Source organism: Zingiber officinale, chromosome 8A (genome assembly GCF_018446385.1).
Source record: "Zingiber officinale cultivar Zhangliang chromosome 8A, Zo_v1.1, whole genome shotgun sequence".
Taxonomy (NCBI): Eukaryota; Viridiplantae; Streptophyta; class Magnoliopsida; order Zingiberales; family Zingiberaceae; genus Zingiber; species Zingiber officinale.
The window spans coordinates 82,295,044-82,312,987 of NC_056000.1; the positions used below are offsets into that span (position 1 = coordinate 82,295,044).

General features: G+C 39.5%; 1 protein-coding gene across 1 annotated transcript; it reads left to right on the forward strand.

The window, feature by feature from the left end:
- Window positions 1–668: 668 nt before the first annotated feature.
- On the forward strand, window positions 669–17,643 carry LOC122011024 (ABC transporter B family member 25-like). The gene is made up of 3 exons (XM_042567473.1): window positions 669–974; window positions 16,796–16,993; window positions 17,158–17,643. The coding sequence occupies exons 1-3, from the start codon at window positions 669–671 to the stop codon at window positions 17,398–17,400; spliced, it is 747 nt and encodes a 248-aa protein (XP_042423407.1). The 3' UTR covers window positions 17,401–17,643.
- The last annotated feature ends 301 nt before the right edge of the window (window positions 17,644–17,944 follow it).

Below are 17,944 nucleotides of genomic sequence, written 5' to 3' on the forward strand. Positions count from 1 at the left end.
CATTCATCTCCCCCGTTCGGGGTCGAGATATCTCCAATGAACTCAGACAGGAGTGTCTCCACTGATCTCGAACCATCATATTGCCACTGGTCTAGGACTGAAGTATCTTCACTGGTCTCAGACTAGGGTACCGCGCGGGTTCCATACCCTTCGGTCGAATAAGCCTCACACCCACGCGGGACATTGATGTCGTGCTTTTTTCTCTCACGATCCTCTCCCACTCGGCATCGCCCGCTCGTCTGCTCGGCATCCCATATGTTACTCGATCGATTATCATTTTACTCTTTCGCTTGACATTTTTCCACCCACTCGGCATCAGTCCGGTTATTGACTTGGTACTATTTTTCGTAGTCCGCTCGGCATCGTTACCATCTCTCATGGGACACCATATAGCGATCGCTCACGTGGCCTTATACAATGGGTTCATTGATTTGACTCTGTTATCGAGAGTGTTTTAGCCTTCACGTTAGACTGTCCAGTCAGTCGGACTCGTGCCTCCTTCGACTAGACTTGAGGGAGAGACTTGTGATACAGAGACAGTTTAGGGGTAGAGAGGAAATTAGGAGGAGGGCCATTTGAGTCTTCCACTGTTTAGGGCATAAGTAGGGAAGGGAGCACTGTTCACAGGGGGGAGTTTTTCTGCTTCGGGGGTTGGCTGGTCTATCGCCATGATGAAGGCATGTAAGGGGGAATGCGAGCTTCGCCATCAGCAGACGCCGACGACCATTCCCCTTCTCCCCTTCAGGCCACCTTTGCGAGGACGCCGACCACCATCACTCCTCTTCCTTCTCCACGCTGACGACACCGGCGCCGCCCCATTTTTTTCTTTTATGTTTGGGCCGCAGCCACCAGGCGGCTACCTTGTTTTGTTTGGCCGCCGACACCGCGAACAGAGGAGGGATGGAGTTCCTCCTTTGTGCTTCTCTTTGCCGCCGCCATCATTGCCGCAGGAGATGCACGTCGCCTCGCTGGAGGTTCTCGCAGCTGCCTCTAGCGGCCGTTGACGCCGCCTCTAGCGGTCGTTGACGCCGCCTCTAGAGGTCACCACCTCCAGCAGCCGTAGACGTCGCCAGTGGCTGTCGTCGCTGTCGTAGCCTCCTCCTTCGGCTGTCGTCACCGCCTGTAACAACCCAATTTTCCTCATTAGGAGTTTTAAAAGTTCTTAAAAATATTTAGAAATGCTATAGAAATATTCTAGAGATTTTTAGAAATTTTTAGAGTATTTTTATGTAATTTTTGGAGGTCGTTTGGTACTTTTACTAAACGAAGGAAGTTTCGAAAAAAAATAAAATGTTCAAGTCGAAATTCGAACCGTGGACCTTGGACCTAAAACGAGCCTTAACCAAATCCAGTTAGCCAACTGATCCAGCGATCGTTTCTTATTCATGAAGGAGAAAAATTCCATTTAAGCAGTAGTTGGGAAATAAATTTAAATAAAAAGGGGGCGACGGAAGATTTGAACCTGCAACCCTTAACTTGGTCAAAATGCGGCCAACCAACTCTTCCGCAAATATTTCGTGAAAAGATAAGGTGCGAAATATTCTTAAGCAATGGTTGGTAATAAAAATAACCCTAGGTTATAAAAAGGAGGTTATGTGAAGAGAGGAAGGGGAATTTTGCTCGATCCCTCTTCTCCTCTCGCACGCAGCGACGGCGTCGGCTTCTCCCGGGCAGAAACGAAGAAGAGGGCTAGGGCTTCACCTCTATCTCCTCCTCCCGTGCGCTTTCTCCTCTCGAGCGACAGTGAAGAAGAAGACCGTGAGCGCCTTGTCAAGGAGGACGCGCGGACATGAAGGGAAGAGGCCGAGATCGTGAGCTCCTCCGAAACCCTAGAGCTGCCTTTATCCTTCGGTAGTAAGCTCAAGAACAGCAAGGTAAGTGCTTCCTCACCTGCAGTAGAGTAGCTTCGGATTCGTGTTGGCTTCTCGTTTTGATTTTTAAGGGAGTTAGGTTTTGTGGTTGCTGTCGTGTGTTCCAAGGAGAGAAAGGGGATGATTTGTATACGTTTGAGCATGTAGTTTGGATTCCTTTGCCTCTATGATCAAGTACATCAGATTCAGACATGTTTAGATTTGGGCATTTGTGTTCGATCAAATTGTCGCACTGTCCTTATGTTTAGTTGCCGTGAGTTTCAAAGAAGGAGCATGTAGGGGTTGAGCACGTGGAGCATTCTGTTCTTTATGACTTTCTGCCGTGGCATTCAGTTTCAAATTTAGTTTGGTGCATAAAGTTTCAGATCTAGTTTCGTGCATGTTTATGCTAGCATAAATGCATTCAAATTTACTATACATTATGTTTTTATGTATGCAAATTAGGATTGGCATGTCATGAGTTTTATGCCTTAGTTTGGGTGCATGTGTTATAAACAGATAGTTTAGTTCTAGTTCTTAAAGTATGCAATTTTAACGTTCTACAGATTTAGTTTTTGTATAGCACCTTAGTTTGATTTTTCCTTGCCGTAATGAGTTAGAACAGCCCTTTGGAGCATATTCCTGAGCAGTTATATATATGTTGTTTATTTTAGGATTTCAGAATTGTTTTCCTTTGTATTAAACCTGTTGTAGCATGTTTGAAGAAGTTAGATATGCTCTCTTTTGATTTGTCTCTGATATAGCATGCTTATAGAAGTCAGATTTTCTTTCCTTTGATTTAATCCTGTTGTAGCATGCCTATATTCTTTTAAAATTTTAAGAAAAATATAAGAAAGATAAAGAAAAGAAAGAAGAAGGCCAAGGCCTTAAGTAGATCCCAAAGTCAAGACTTTAGGGATTTTGGCACACAAGGTGCTAAAGAAAATGCCGAGGCATTATATAGAAGTATTAAAAGATAATCAGTATTTTACTTTTATCAGTGGCACTGGACTCTCGGTTGTCCTTGGGTTGGGCTCCCATAGTCGTCCCTAGGTTTAGATAACCTAGTAGTAACGGCTCGGCCGACGGTCGACGGTCGACGACCATAGGGTCGCCAAATGGGCCGCCGAATGGGTCGCCAAAAGGGTCGGGTCGGGCCCAAGAAGAAGTTGATTATTATTTTGAAGTATTATAAGTATAAGTTTTTGAACAATTAAAACGAGTTTTACATAAACATAAAGTATTAAAGATTAAGTTAGAACAAATGAAATAAGTTTCATATAGTTCTGAAAATCAGTAAGTTTAGTTCTTTATTCTACCATGTTTATCTAGTGGATGAGTAGTTTTCATGTTTACCTATTAGATGAGTAGCATGATTAGCTATTAGAATTACATGAGTAGATTCCTTAGCTTTTCTTTGCTATTAGGTTGACATGAGCAGTTGTGTTTATGCTTTATTTCTTTTTAGAGCATATAGTTTCTAGTTCTTTTCGTATACATGCACATTCATGATTTTGTGAGTTAGCTAGCGCTTACTAAGCAAATTTTGCTTATAGATTGCACTTCCTCTTACTGCAGATATAGGAAAGGAAAAGATATAGCAAGGAAGGCGACAAGGTAGCGCGGATGGTGTGTGATATTTGGACTATGGAGTAGACTAAGAGATTGAACTAGAATTTATTTATAATGTTTTGGTTTAAGTGTTTAACGTATTTAGAACTTGTGCATGTTATTATTTGGTTTGTTTTGTCGTGTATTCATTAGAGTTGATTTTTCCTTGGTATTGTTCTTCTTTTTGATATATAAACTGCGTGGTTGATTGATATGTGTTCCAGCCGCTTGTGGCTGTGTATATTATGTCATGTATTGTTGAATAAGGTCACCGGTACAGGGGAGACTCTGCCAGAATTTTTCGGTAGGGTTTCCTCGAGAATTTTAATCATATCGGTTAAGTAGAGTTAGTAGTTAAGTAACGGTCATCCTTAGAGCAGTTGGTCGTTACAGTTGGTATCAGAGCAGTTCCCATTCTCCAGCATCACACATCAGCACCATCCTTGCCGTCTTCAAGTAAGAAAGTATTTAATTTTTCTTTTATGCTTATTAATTGCGGTATAGAGTATCTGCTTATATGCGGTTAAGTAAGAAGAAAATTCTTGTTTCTATGTTTGGATACATATGCTTAGGGAGAATAGAGATGATTTTAGTTCTGTTTCTCTCCTACATAATTAGATGTCAAGAAGAGGACGTCCCCGTACCGTTCGTACTGAGGGCCGAGCACAGGAAAACAAAGAGCCCAGAATAGCTGAACCAAATCTCTCTGAAGTTGTTGCTCAACTCCAGAGACAAGTGGTGGAGCAGCAACAAGTGATCGTCAATCTGATGGCGAATCAGCATCCAGTTCCTCCCACTCCTCCAACTATTAATGTGGAGACTCTACTAGTGACTGAAGTTCCACCAGCCGCTCTGGAAGTCCCCACAGCACCTAGAAGACAAGAAGCCTACCTGATACAATGGTTGAAGTTGAAGCCAAAAAGTTTCTCAGGCACGACTGAGCTCTGGGATGCTCAGGCTTGGTTTAAGACACTGGAGAGCACCATGGAGCTTCTTGACTGGCCATAAGTCGAGAAAGTCAAGTGTGCCTCTTTCTGCCTATCAGGTGATGCTCGTATGTGGTGGGAGAGAGTTAAGAGCAAGAGGTTGATCAATCAGATGAGCTGGGCTGACTTCGAGACAGAGTTTTACGAAGAATTCTTTCGCCAACGGATCACTAATAAGCATTTTGAGGAGTTTATAGAATTCAGACAAGATGACCTATCGGTGGAAGAAGCAGTGAAGAAATTTAATAGGCTAGCCCGTCTCTGTCCAGAGCTAGTAAGTACGGAAAAGGAGCGAGTCAGAATGATGCTCAGGATGCTGAGACCAGTAATAGCACTTAATGTGAGTAGTGGAACTCACCCGCCCCAAACTGGCGAAGAGCTAGTTAGCAGAGCATTAGTCGCTGAGCACTATCTGGACAGCATCAAGGCACAACGAGCGCAACACAAGCCAGTCAAGATGGAGGACAAGACAGTAGGGAGTCAGAAGCCCCAGGCAAGTGAGCAGAACGGGAAGGGTAAAGATAATAAAAGGAAATGATGGAATACAGGGATAGCCAAGAGGGAGGTCCAGCAAACAAGCAGACCAAGTTTCCTCCCTGCCCTAAATGTGGGAAGATACATCTAGGAGCCTGTCTTTTGGGTACAACCGGATGTTATTCCTGTGGCCAAGAAGGACATCTAGCTAAGGCATGTCCTAACAAGTTTAAGGCACCTCAGCCACTGTCAGTGCAATATGGAGACGAGCCTGCACAGTTACACCACATGACAACGTCATTAGAGGGACCCTATCTCAGTCAAGGACAGTTGGAAGCCCCGCCCGTTCCAACCAATGCCAGAGTATTTTCTCTTACTAAGGAAGAAGCTGCCGGTGCCCCACAATAGTCGCAGAATTATTCTAAGTTCGAGGACGAACTTTTTATAAGGTATGGGGGATTGTAACAACCCAATTTTCCTCATTAGGAGTTTTAAAAGTTCTTAAAAATATTTAGAAATGCTATAGAAATATTCTATAGATTTTTAGAAATTTTTAGAGTATTTTTATGTAATTTTTGGAGGTCGTTTGGTATTTTTACTAAACGAAGGAAGTTTCAAAAAAAAAATGTTCAAGTCGAGATTCGAACCGTGGACCTTGGACCTGAACCGAGCCTTAACCAAATCCAGTTAGCCAACTGATCCAGTGATCATTTCTTATTAATGAAGGAGAAAAATTCCATTTAAGCAGTAGTTGGGAAATAAATTTAAATAAAAAGGGCGCGACGGAAGATTTGAACCTGCAACCCTTAACTTGGTCAAAATGCGGCCAACCAACTCTTCCGCAAATATTTCGTGAAAAGATAAGGTGCGAAATATTCTTAAGCAATGGTTGGTAATAAAAATAACCCTAGGTTATAAAAAGGAGGTTAAGTGAAGAGAGGAAGTGGAATTTTGCTCGATCCCTCTTCTCCTCTCACATGCAGCGACGGTGTCGGCTTCTCTCGGGCAGAAACGAAGAAGAGGGCTAGGGCTTCACCTCTATCTCCTCCTCCCGTGCGCTTTCTCCTCTCGAGCGACAATGAAGAAGAAGCCCGCGAGCGCCTTGTCAAGGAGGACGCGCGGACACGAAGGGAAGAGGCCGAGATCGTGAGCTCCTCCGAAACCCTAGAGCTGCCTTTCTCCTTCGGTAGTAAGCTCAAGAACAGCAAGGTAAGTGCTTCCTCACCTGCAGTAGAGTAGCTTCGGATTCGTGTTGGCTTCTCGTTTTGATTTTTAAGGGAGTTAGGTTTTGTGCTTGCTGCCGTGTGTTCCAAGGAGAGAAAGGGGATGATTTGTATAAGTTTGAGCATGTAGTTTGGATTCCTTTGCCTCTATGATCAAGTACATCAGATTCAAACATGTTTAGATTTGGGCATTTGTGTTCGATCAAATTGTCGCACTGTCCTTATGTTTAGTTGCCGTGAGTTTCAAAGAAGGAGCATGTAGGGGTTGAGCACGTTGAGCATTCTGTTCTTTATGACTTTCTGCCGTGGCATTCAGTTTCAAATTTAGTTTGGTGCATAAAGTTTCAGATCTAGTTTCGTGCATGTTTATGCTAGTATAAATGCATTCAAATTTACTGTACATTATGTTTTTATGTATGCAAATTAGGATTGGCATGTCATGAGTTTTATGCCTTAGTTTGGGTGCATGTGTTATAAACAGATAGTTTAGTTCTAGTTCTTAAAGTATGCAATTTTAACATTCTACAGATTTAGTTTTTGTATAGCACCTTAGTTTGATTTTTCCTTGCCGTAATGAGTTAGAACAACCCTTTGGAGCATATTCTTGAGCAGTTATATATATGTTGTTTATTTCAGGATTTCAGAATTGTTTTCCTTTGTATTAAACCTGTTGTAGCATGTTTGAAGAAGTTAGATATGCTTTCTTTTGATTTGTCTCTGATATAGCATGCTTATAGAAGTCAATTTTCTTTCCTTTGATTTAATCCTGTTGTAGCATGCCTATATTCTTTTAAGAGTTTAAGAAAAATATAAGAAAGATAAAGAAAAGAAAGAAGAAGGCCAAGGCCTTAAGTAGATCACAAAGTCAAGATTTTAGGGATTTTGACACACAAGGTGCTAAAGAAAATGCCGAGGCATTATATAAAAGTATTAAAAGATAACAAGTATTTTACTTTTATCAGTGGCACTGTGCTGGACTCTCAGTTGTCCTTGGGTTGGGCTCCCATAGTCGTCCCTAGGTTTAGATAACCTAGTAGTAACGGCTCGGCCGACGGTCGACGGTCGACGGTCGACGACCATAGGGTCGCCAAATGGGCCGCCGAATGAGTCGGGTCGTTACAAAAGTAAAAGCACAGTTGTCGGGCCCAAGAGAATTTGATTATTATTTTGAAGTATTATAAGTATAAGTTTTTGAACAAGTAAAACGAGTTTTACATAAACATAAAGTTTTAGAGATTAAGTTAGAACAAATGGAATAAGTTTCATATAGTTCTAAAAATCAGTAAGTTTAGTTCTTTATTCTACCATGTTTATCTAGTGGATGAGTAGTTTTCATGTTTACCTATTAGATGAGTAGCATGATTAGCTATTAGAATTACATGAGTAGATTCCTTAGCTTTTCTTTGCTATTAGTTTGACATGAGAAGTTATGTTTATGCTTTATTTCTTTTTAGAGCATATAGTTTCTAGTTCTTTTCGTATACATGCACATTCCTGATTTTGTGAGTTAGATAGTGCTTACTAAGTAAATTTTGCTTATAGATTGCACTTCCTCTTACTGCAGATATGGGAAAGGAAAAGATATAGTAAGGAAGGTGACAAGGTGGCGCGGATGGTGTGTGATGTTTGGACTATGGAGTAGACTAAGAGATTGAACCAGAATTTATTTATAATGTTTTGGTTTAAGTGTTTAACGTATTTAGAACTTGTGCATGTTATTATTTGGTTTGTTTTGTCGTGTATTCATTAGAGTTGATTTTTCCTTGGTATTGTGCTTCTTTTTGATATATAAACTACGTGGTTGATTGATATGTGTTCCAGCCGCTTGTGACTGTGTATATTATGTCATGTATTGTTGAATAAGGTCACCGATACAGGGGAGACTCTGCCGGAATTTTTCGGTAGGGTTTCCTCGAGAATTTTAATCATACCGGTTAAGTAGAGTTAGTAGTTAAGTAACGGTCATTCGTAGAGAGTAGTAGTAGTAAGAAGGGTGGTCGTTACACTGCCGCTGCCTTCGGCAGGCGCCGCCACCTCCAGCAGGCGTTGACGCATCCTCCAGCCGTCACCGGTGCCTCCCGTCGATAGGCCGCCGGTGCTTCCCGCTGCTACCACCGACGCCTCCAATAGCCGCCGACGCTGCCTCCTCTAGCGATCACTATCACCCTCCGGGCAGCCGCCGTTGGAATGCTCAGGTTTATCTACTTCGGCCTTCGAGTCGAGATGATGTTCGACCTGCGAGCCGATGTGGCTCTGGCCATCGCACCGTTGTATATCACTCTTCGCACCGCTATTATGATTGTGACTTATTGGTATTATCCAGCCTGCGTGCTGTGTCCAGGCCTGCGAGCCGTTGTGGTATTCTGGCTTAAGAGCTATCGTCATATTTCGGTCGACATGCAGCCTTTTGGATTCATACTGCACCAGATTCCATGTCGTCGCCCTCAGATCCGACTACTCAGCTGCCTCACATTCGTCTACTCTTCAGAGTCACGATGACTCGATCCACATCGCGACCAGCTCACCGATCCATCCGAGGGCGCCCCGAGGCCAGGGTACGTTCTCGTAGTCATTATTCGTTCATCTCATTGTTCTACTATTATTTGGCTACTTATACGTTCGTGGGATCCGCCTCGAGTATCGGGGTACCAGGGACCGTAGCAACCCGGTCGCTGGCTGCAGGTACTGTTGACCAGAGGACTTCTGACGACTTGGTCAACACAGAAGACATCTCACTATCTGGGTCATGAAGATGCGGTCAACATTCCAGACACTTCACATCGACAGTCCTGTCTTCTCAGATTCCCGACAGGATAAGAAAGCAAACAAAATTCACTCACAAACCAACTAATCAACTTTAAACAAACTCTATACTAGAACTTTTACACTTAGACTTATTTGACTCCCATGGGGTCAAATCCATAAATGGAAGTTTATATTATCTATGTTGGTTGGTCCTAGGAAGATCGTACCGGTTCCACTGTACAAAAATTTTATACAAGTGTCGAACCTTTCCTAACAACCTATTGTGTTCTTTAGAAATTAAATTAGGAATCTCAAACGGAACTTAACATTATTGATTCCAAATTTAACTTATTTGTTCTTAATCGTTTAGACTTGGATCGCAAACGATGCTTAACATTATTGATCCAAATCCACCCAAGTTATAAATTCAATTAAATATTAATTTCCAAAATCGACTTCCAGGACTGCATGGCGAGACACTAGTCCTTCTTGGGTATGGGATCATCCACCACCGCCTAGACAAAGCCTTTTAAAGAAATCTAATATTTAATTTCCTTATATAACTCTAGGTTTAACCAAAAGGAACAATCGAATCACAAGATCAAAATAAAATAAAAGAAACACAACTTCGAATTACAAATCCGAAAAACTAGAATCATATGCCTCTTGTGTTTGGAATTCAAACAATGAAAAACTAGCATGATACGGAAAATAATTACTAGTTATACCTTTCTTTGTATGCAACGACCTCTTAATCTTCTGCCGTATTCCTCGCCTCCTCTTGGACGTCATGTGGGCGATGATCCTCCAAGATGAACACCACCCAAAAGCTCCTCCTCCTTCTCTAAGATTCGGCCACCACCATCACCAAGAAACAAAAGAGATCAAGAGGAAAGGGAAAGGGAAAGGGAAAGGGTCAGCCACAAGAGAGAGCACAAGCAAGAGAATAAGAATTAATACATCATGAGGCCTCTCCTCCCATTCTTTTATAATACTTGCCCAAGGCAAATAAGGAAAGATTTTTACAAAAAATTAAAATCTTCCTTTTGTTTTCCTTTCCTCCTTTTTAATTCCTTTTTCTCCTCTTAATTGATTTAATGGCCGACCCCTTGCTTGGACACCAAGCAAGGGTGGCCGGCCCTTAAAAGAAGAAAAAAATCTTGTAAAAATTTTATAAGCAAAGAAGGAAAGCTCTTATAAAATTTTACAAGCTCTCTTTTAATTTCCTAATGTGGATGTGTTTTTAAAAAAGGAAAATTTTAAAACAAGTTTTAAGATTTAAAACTTCTCATTTAAAATTTCCTTTTTTAAAATGGTTACAAAAAAGGAAAGTTTCAAATTTAAAACTCTCCTTTTTTAAAGCCATGAGGATGGTTAAAAAAGAAAAGTTTTAAAACTTTAAAACTTTTTTTTAAAACCATGTGGCCTAATTCAAATAAGGAAAGTTTTATAATTTTAAAATCTCTCTTTCAAAACTTGTAGATATCTACAAAGAGAAGATTTTAAAAATTCAAAACACCCCTCATACTTTGAATTATGTGGCCGGCCCCCTTCACATTGCTTGTGGTCGGCCCCCTTTGAGAAAGTAGTGACTGGCCCTTGGCTTAGTCACCAAGCCTTGGGTCGGCCCCCTCTTGGACACTAAGATGGGCTTTTCATGGGTGGATATGAGGCATTAATGAGGCTACGACAGGGACCTAGAGGAGAAATTGGTTTTGGCCTCCCGACGAGCTCGAGTATCCTGTGTTCGCCCCGAACACACAACTCAAGTTCATCAATAATAACTCATTCCACTAGAAAATTATTATTGCACTACCGCACCAATCCCAAATTACATTATGGGCTCCTTCTTATCATGAGTGTGTTAATCTCCCTGTGTTTAAGATATCGAATGACCATTAATTTAATGAGTTACTAACAACTCATTTAATTAACATCTAGCTCCGAGAGTAGTACCACTCAACTTTATTATCATATCAGATTAAATCCACCTATAGGGTTTAACATGACAATCCTTATGAGCTCCTCTTGGGGACATTATCAACCTACATTACTAGGACACAGTTTCCTTCTATAATAAACAACACACACTATAAGTAATATCATTTCCCAACTTATTGGGCATTTTGATTTATCGAACTAAATCTCACCCATTGATAAATTAAAGAAATAAATATTAAATATATGTGTTTGTCATTATATTAGGATTAAGAGCATACATTTCCATAATAACCGAGGTCTTATTCTTTTATTTAGTCATTATAAAAAGAAACTGCCTCAATGGTCCTTCTTAATACAAAAAAAATACGAGTAAATCGTATCCAGAGTAATGTGTGAGTAAGGATCACCAAATGGTAGATCCCTAGGAGGGTAGCACTGAAAAGTGCACGTAGATGGTCGTAACTCTAAAAAGGTCTGGATAATGGTAGGAGATAATGTGATATCTGTACCAGCTACCCTAGTTGTATGAGTAAGATCATCTACCCTAACTAAGTTGTTATAAAATTCAGCACATAAACTAATGTTTACTGAACTGGTACAATAAACAAGGTTCTGTAAGTTATAGTGGTTAATGACCTCTACAGTTGGAATACAGGAATGCAAGAAAAACTGTCTATCTAATCACCTAGTCCTAATAGACATATAGATGGTAGACTCAAACCTAATCCTAAGTTCGTCAGTAGGGAACCTAGGGTCAATATTAGCAGTCGAGGGCCCAACACCAGATCTAGAACGTTTCCTAAGTTAAAAAAACTATACTAAGCATAAAAAATAACTGAAATAAAAAATTTAGGAGGAGAATAAATTTACTGAGGCATCGTGAATAAGATTTTTAGAAATGATGATCTCGGTTGATTAGCAACCGCGTAATAACCGAAGAAACGAGGAAAAATTTTAATTAGCACTTTCTCTCTCATTGAGGCTCGAAGAAAACCTTTACAAGAGATGAATAAGTGAGGTGCAATAAGAGGGGGGCGCCCTGCCCCCCTTTTATAGAGAGGTCCGGGTGCCCGAAATCACTCTGGGCGCCCTGGTTTTAGTTGAGCGAGTTTTAAAGAATTTTTAAAATAAATTTTTTAAAGTTTTTTTTTAAGAAAAGAATTTTTAAAATAATTTTTTAAAGTTTTCAAAAGAATTTTTTAAGTAATTTTTTAAAGTTTTAAAAAGAAATTTTAAAATAATTTTTTAAAAGAAATTTTTAAAATAAATTTTAAAATAAATTTTTTAAAAAAGTTTTTAAAATAATTTTTTAAAGTTTTTAAAAGAAATTTTAAAATAATTTTTAAAAGAATTTTTGAAATAATTTTAAAAGTTTTTAAAATAATTTTTTAAAGTTTTTAAAAAGAAATTTTAAAATTATTTTTAAAGTTTATAAAAGAATATTTTTAAGTTTTTTTTAAAAGAATTATAAAAATAAATTTTATAGTTTTTAAAAATATTTTTAAAACTTTTTTTAAAAAGAATTTTTAAAATATTTTTAAAAATAATTTTTAAAATAATTTTAAAAAGAATTTTTAAAATAATATTTTAAAGTTTTTAAAAGAATTTTTAAAAGTTTTTAAAAGAATTTTTAAAATAATTTTTAAAGTTTTTAAAAGAATTTTTGAAATAATTTTTAAATTTTTTTTAAAAGAATTTTTAAAAATTTTTAAAAGAGTTTTTAAAATAATTTTTTAAAAAGTTTTTAAAATAATTTTTAAAATAATTTTTTAAAGTTTCTAAAATAATTTTTAAAATAATATTTTTAAAAATTTTTTAAAAGAATTTTTAAAAGAATTTTTTAAAGTTTTTTTTATTTTTAACATTTTAATTTATTTTATTTTAATTTAATTTAATTAATTGTATTTAAGTCCTTAGTCATCTCATCCGATCTATGTTTTCAATCAGGGAATCCTATAATTTTGTGAGATGAATGAGGTTCAGTTTTAGGGTTTGGTTTAACTTTGTGTTAGATTCAGGTTTAGCTTTGGGCTCAACAAATAAGCATTCTTCGGATAAATTTCTGGGCTATGGTGAGTCACTTGGACATCATTAGAGTAACCATGCCTTCGAGATTTTTTCAAATAGTCCTATCCACTGAACTTAATACAAAACCTTGGTCTAACTGATTAAGATTCGTAAAGGGTAGCTTCGGTTAGTTCCACTAAGCCAAATGCACCAAGTTGAAGTCATATCTTCCTAGACATGCATAGACATAGTTTCCCTAATATACTATCATCCAAAACTTCACCAGTACCATAGGTCAAGTTAAACTGTTGTCCCTTTTTAACTAGTCCTAATTACCCTGTCGGGTAGTTTAGTTTGGTTATCATGCCGGGTAGATTATTTTTGGAGGTGCTAGCTATTCTAGAGCCTCCCCCTGAATTATTGGCCTTTATTTTTGATTTTTAGTTCTTGGTTTATGTTTGTTCTTTTTATAGTTATAATTGATTTGATGATATTCTAAGTTTTGAGGGGTTTTAAAATATTTAGATTTTGAATTTGTTGGTCTAGGTTTGTATTTTGGTTTTTTATTTGATTTATTTGACTTTACATAATATATTTTTTCTTTGGGTATGTAATATTGGTTAAGTCCTACTTGCGTGGTTAAGCACGCTTTCGGAACCCAAGTTTTACTTGATTATTTATGTTGGGTTATTAACGATTTAAATGTTTTATTTGAACTTGACTTGTAGCCAAGTCCGGTTTTGTTGTAAATTACTTTTTGATTATTTAAAATTAGATCTAAATTCTTAGATCTTGTTGTAAATTTTTCTAAGAGATCTTTTAATTTATTAATTTCTATTTTTAGTGATAAATTTTCCTCCTCAAGTGTTAGGTCTTGAGTTGGATTTGGATTTGTGATTTGTTTCTTGAGGTTTTGATTCTTCTCAAGGAACAATTTGTTTTCATTTTCCATTGTAATTAATTTCCTATTTAAACATGCAATAATTTTAAAGAACTTTCTATTCAAATTAAAGTATATCTCTTCGGGACCTTCGGAAACGAGTACGGACTCGTGGCTCGATTCGGGTTCGGACCCGTCTTCCGATTCGTCCTCCGACTCTGCTTCGAGGGCCATCAATGCGAGGTGACTCTGGTGCTTCTGGTCTTCGACCTCCGATTCTTCTGAGGACGAGTCATCCCACGTTGCTTTGAGAGCCTTCTTTTTGTTTGTCTTCGTCTTGTCGCTTTTCAATCTCGGGCACTCGTTCTTATAGTGACCCTTCTTGTTGCACCCGAAGCAAGTCACGTTCCTTGGTTCGGTTGGGGAGTTGATCTTCTGCAGGTCCTTTTTGCTTAAGGTCTTCTTCCTCCTGATGAACATTTTCCTTACAAGGTTCACCAGGTATTCTTCATCTTCAGAATCCTGGTCAGACTCATCTTCATGTTCAGACTTGGTCTTCGTTCTTTCCTTGGAGGAACCTGCAAATAAAGCAATACCTTTCTCGGTCCCGACGTTAGTTTTCTCGTGTAATTCTAATTCACAAAATAATTCGTCTAATTTTAACTTAGATAAATTTTTTGAAATTTTGTAGGCATCCACGATAAATGGCCACAAAGTATTACGCGGAAAAGCATTTAAAGCATACCTGATTAGATGCTGATTCTCCATTTGATGGCCTATCGTGTGGAGTCCGCTGAGGATGTCTTTGATCCTCACGTGAAGCTAACTCGTCGTTTCTCCTTCTTGCATTTTAATATTAAATAATCTGTTTAAAAGAAGGTCGTGTTTCATTACCTTAGCGTCACTTGTTCCTTCGTGTTGTTTGATCAGCTTGTCCCATAATTCTTTAGCGTTTTGATGCGGTCCTACCCGGTTCAACTCTTCCTTCGTCAGCCTGCATTGTAGTGTGTTGAGTGCTTTGAAGTCTGTTGACGATTTTTTCTTCGTGTTCGGAGTCCACTGTTCTGGGTCTAGTGGAATTTCGAAGTTGTCGACCGGCACCTTATAGCCTTTGGTGACGCTGAACCATTAGTCGAAATCTGTCTTCAGGTAGACCTCCATCCGCTTCTTCCAGTACGAGAAATCATCCCTGTTGAATAGGGGAGGGTGTACTGTGCTGAACCCTTCAACTTGAGACATTTTTTAACCTGCACATAATTTAATAAATAGACGAGGGGTCACAAGACTTGATCTTGGATTAACAATGCGGAATAAAATAAAAGAGATTAACTAAATTGGTATTGCACCAATTCAGATTAAATTGCAATGAAAAAAATTTCCAAAAAGGTAACAATACCAATTTGGAATATTACGAAATACCAAAAAAAGAGAAAAGAATGAACAAAAAAACCAGAAAAGAATTTCATCCTGTCTGATTGGTAGTTGAACTAAATCAGAGCGGTACTTGCTCTAATACCACTTGTTGGATCGAGAATTCGCTAGAGGGGGGAGTGAATAGCGATTTAAAAATTATTGTAAAGTACGCAGCGGAAAAAGTAAAAACACAACAACGCTAACACAAGCAATCTTTTACTTGGTTCGGAGCCTATGTCGACTCCTACTCCAAGGCCCACACTCGCTGAGTGCTTTCGTTGGACAATCCACTAGCTGTAACGACCCGACCCTTTTGGCCTGTTGGGCGGCCCTTGTGGCGGTCCAACTGGTGGCCCTTATGTTGTCGGCCCATTTGTCCACCCCTGGCCAGTGGATTTTTGCCTCCCCCAGGATTCGAACTCTAAACCTCCAGGCTTAAGTATTAGAGTTTATGAATCCTGGTAACTAAGTGAGATGATCTCACTTGGTTACCAGGATTCATAAACTCTAATACTTAAGCCTGGAGGTTTAGAGTTCGAATCCTGGGGGAGGCAAAAATCCACTGGCCAGGGGTGGAAAGTCTTAGTGAGTAACGGCACGGCCAAGGGTCGTCGGTCGACGACATGAGAGGTCGCCAAATGGGCCGACGACATAAGGGCTACCAGTTGGGCCGCCACAAGGACCGCCCAACAGGCCAAAAGGGTCGGGTCGTTACACTAGCAATTCGTAAAATATTACAAATTTGAGTACAAATGCTATTAAGGAAATAATATCGACAATAATTAGAAAAAGAGGAAACAGTAGCACTTTGTCGGAGAAGCGTTGCAGGAGCACATAAGCGTAGATCGTGAGTTGTGTCTTTTCTTCAGCCTTCACCCTCCTTATATAGGAGGTTCGGTGTGCCCGGATCCCTTCAGGGCGCCCTGAATGTGACGTAGCCAAGCCAACCAGGGTGCTCCACGTGGCGAGGCTCGTTTGGGGATAAAACTTGTTTTCGGGTGCCCGGATCCCTTCCGGGTGCCCGGACCCTTATTTTCCTCAATCTTCTTCCTGTAAGAAAACATTAGTCCGAGGCAAGTATAAATCATATCCTGTAAAATAGAATGTTTGCACAATTTATGGATAAGCAGAATAGTAATTAGATTTCATCTCCTCGAGACCGGAATCTAGTCACGATCTCTACTTAGATATCCGAAATGGATCTAAGTCGAATCGACGCCTAATGTTCCCTTTCCGGGAACGTGTCCTCATAGTTACTCCCCTCCAGTGTCTTACCTTCACTTACCTTCCAGACGTCAGGTCAGCCAGTTGACTCGTCTGGACTTCGTGTCACCTATTAGGTCAACCCGTCGACCTAGTTGCACTACAACAAAAACCTTCATAGACATCGGTTTTCCACCGGTGTCTATTTCATTTTCGACCGATGTCTATGAAGCCGATGTTAAAAGTCTGCCATTTTAGACATCGGGTTAAAACCGGTGTAGTATCACTTAACGACACCGGTCTTCGAATCGGTTATTAACCGGTGTAGTATCACTTAACGATACCGTTTCATCAACGGTGTAAAACTGATGTAATATTGTATGTTAATAACACCAGCTATCCGGTCAATTATTTAGTTAAACTGTTGAATTTTTCTGATTGAAGCTTCCTACAATATGGCAGAAAATGGCAAATGCTCACGAGTTTATATCCAACTTTCCTGACAAATATAAGACACTGGTTGGTGAACGAGGCATAAGATTATCTGGCGGCCAGAAACAGAGAGTAGCCATTGCGAGAGCCTTACTGATGAATCCACGAGTTCTTCTGTTGGATGAGGCCACAAGTGCTTTGGATGCTGAGAGTGAATATTTAGTGCAGGTACATATCAACTGCACTATCTGTCTTTTGTCTTTTTCTAACAAATCTTAATAAACTAGAGGTTATTCCAGAATATAACTTGGCAGTGAAAACTTGGCTTATGTTTATCAATTTTACTCAGAATCATTTATGTTTTAGTGACGCTACTCATTGAAATGGTGCAGGATGCAATGGATTCCCTGATGGAAGGAAGGACTGTTCTTGTGATAGCTCACAGACTTTCAACAGTCAAGAGCGCAGACACAGTTGCCGTAATCTCCGATGGCCAGATAGCTGAGAGAGGTACCCATGACGATCTTCTCAGCAAGGATGGCATTTACACTGCACTCGTGAAGAGGCAATTGCAAGGATCCAAATCCGACACAGCGGAAGAGACAGGCGCAAAACTTAATGGAGTTGAGGTCTGATTCATCTCACTTGGATCCCGGCAATGTGAAAAAGTGTGCACTGCTGTGGATGCATTGTTGTCAATTTTTATGAATAAGTTGTGTCAATGTGTGCTTTTGAAGATGACTACGATGCCAAGTTATCACTTGGCATTTCTAGAGCTTGGACCTCGCAGTTTTAATGCTTTTGCATTGTAACTGGACTGCAACTTTAACAATGCGTGTGTTCTCACCATCCGCAACAACTTAATCCTTTCAATCTCACAGTTCTTTTGTATGCCATGATGAAGCAATATAGACTGAACTAGACTCTACAAAGGGGCAGAAATCGGATGTCGTTGATATTTTGAACTTTTCATGCTAATGTAATTGCACATTTTCTAATTTATTTAGTAATGTTATCGATTTGTTGTCATAGGAGCTAAAATTATCTTTGAGACAAATGCCTCATGCCAAACCGCTCCCTTAGTTCAAGGCCTCTGCTTGCCGGAGCTCAAGGCGCTCCCAAACGTCGGATCATCCCATCGACCCGTTTGAACTTCGTGCCAGCTATCCGGTCAGCCCG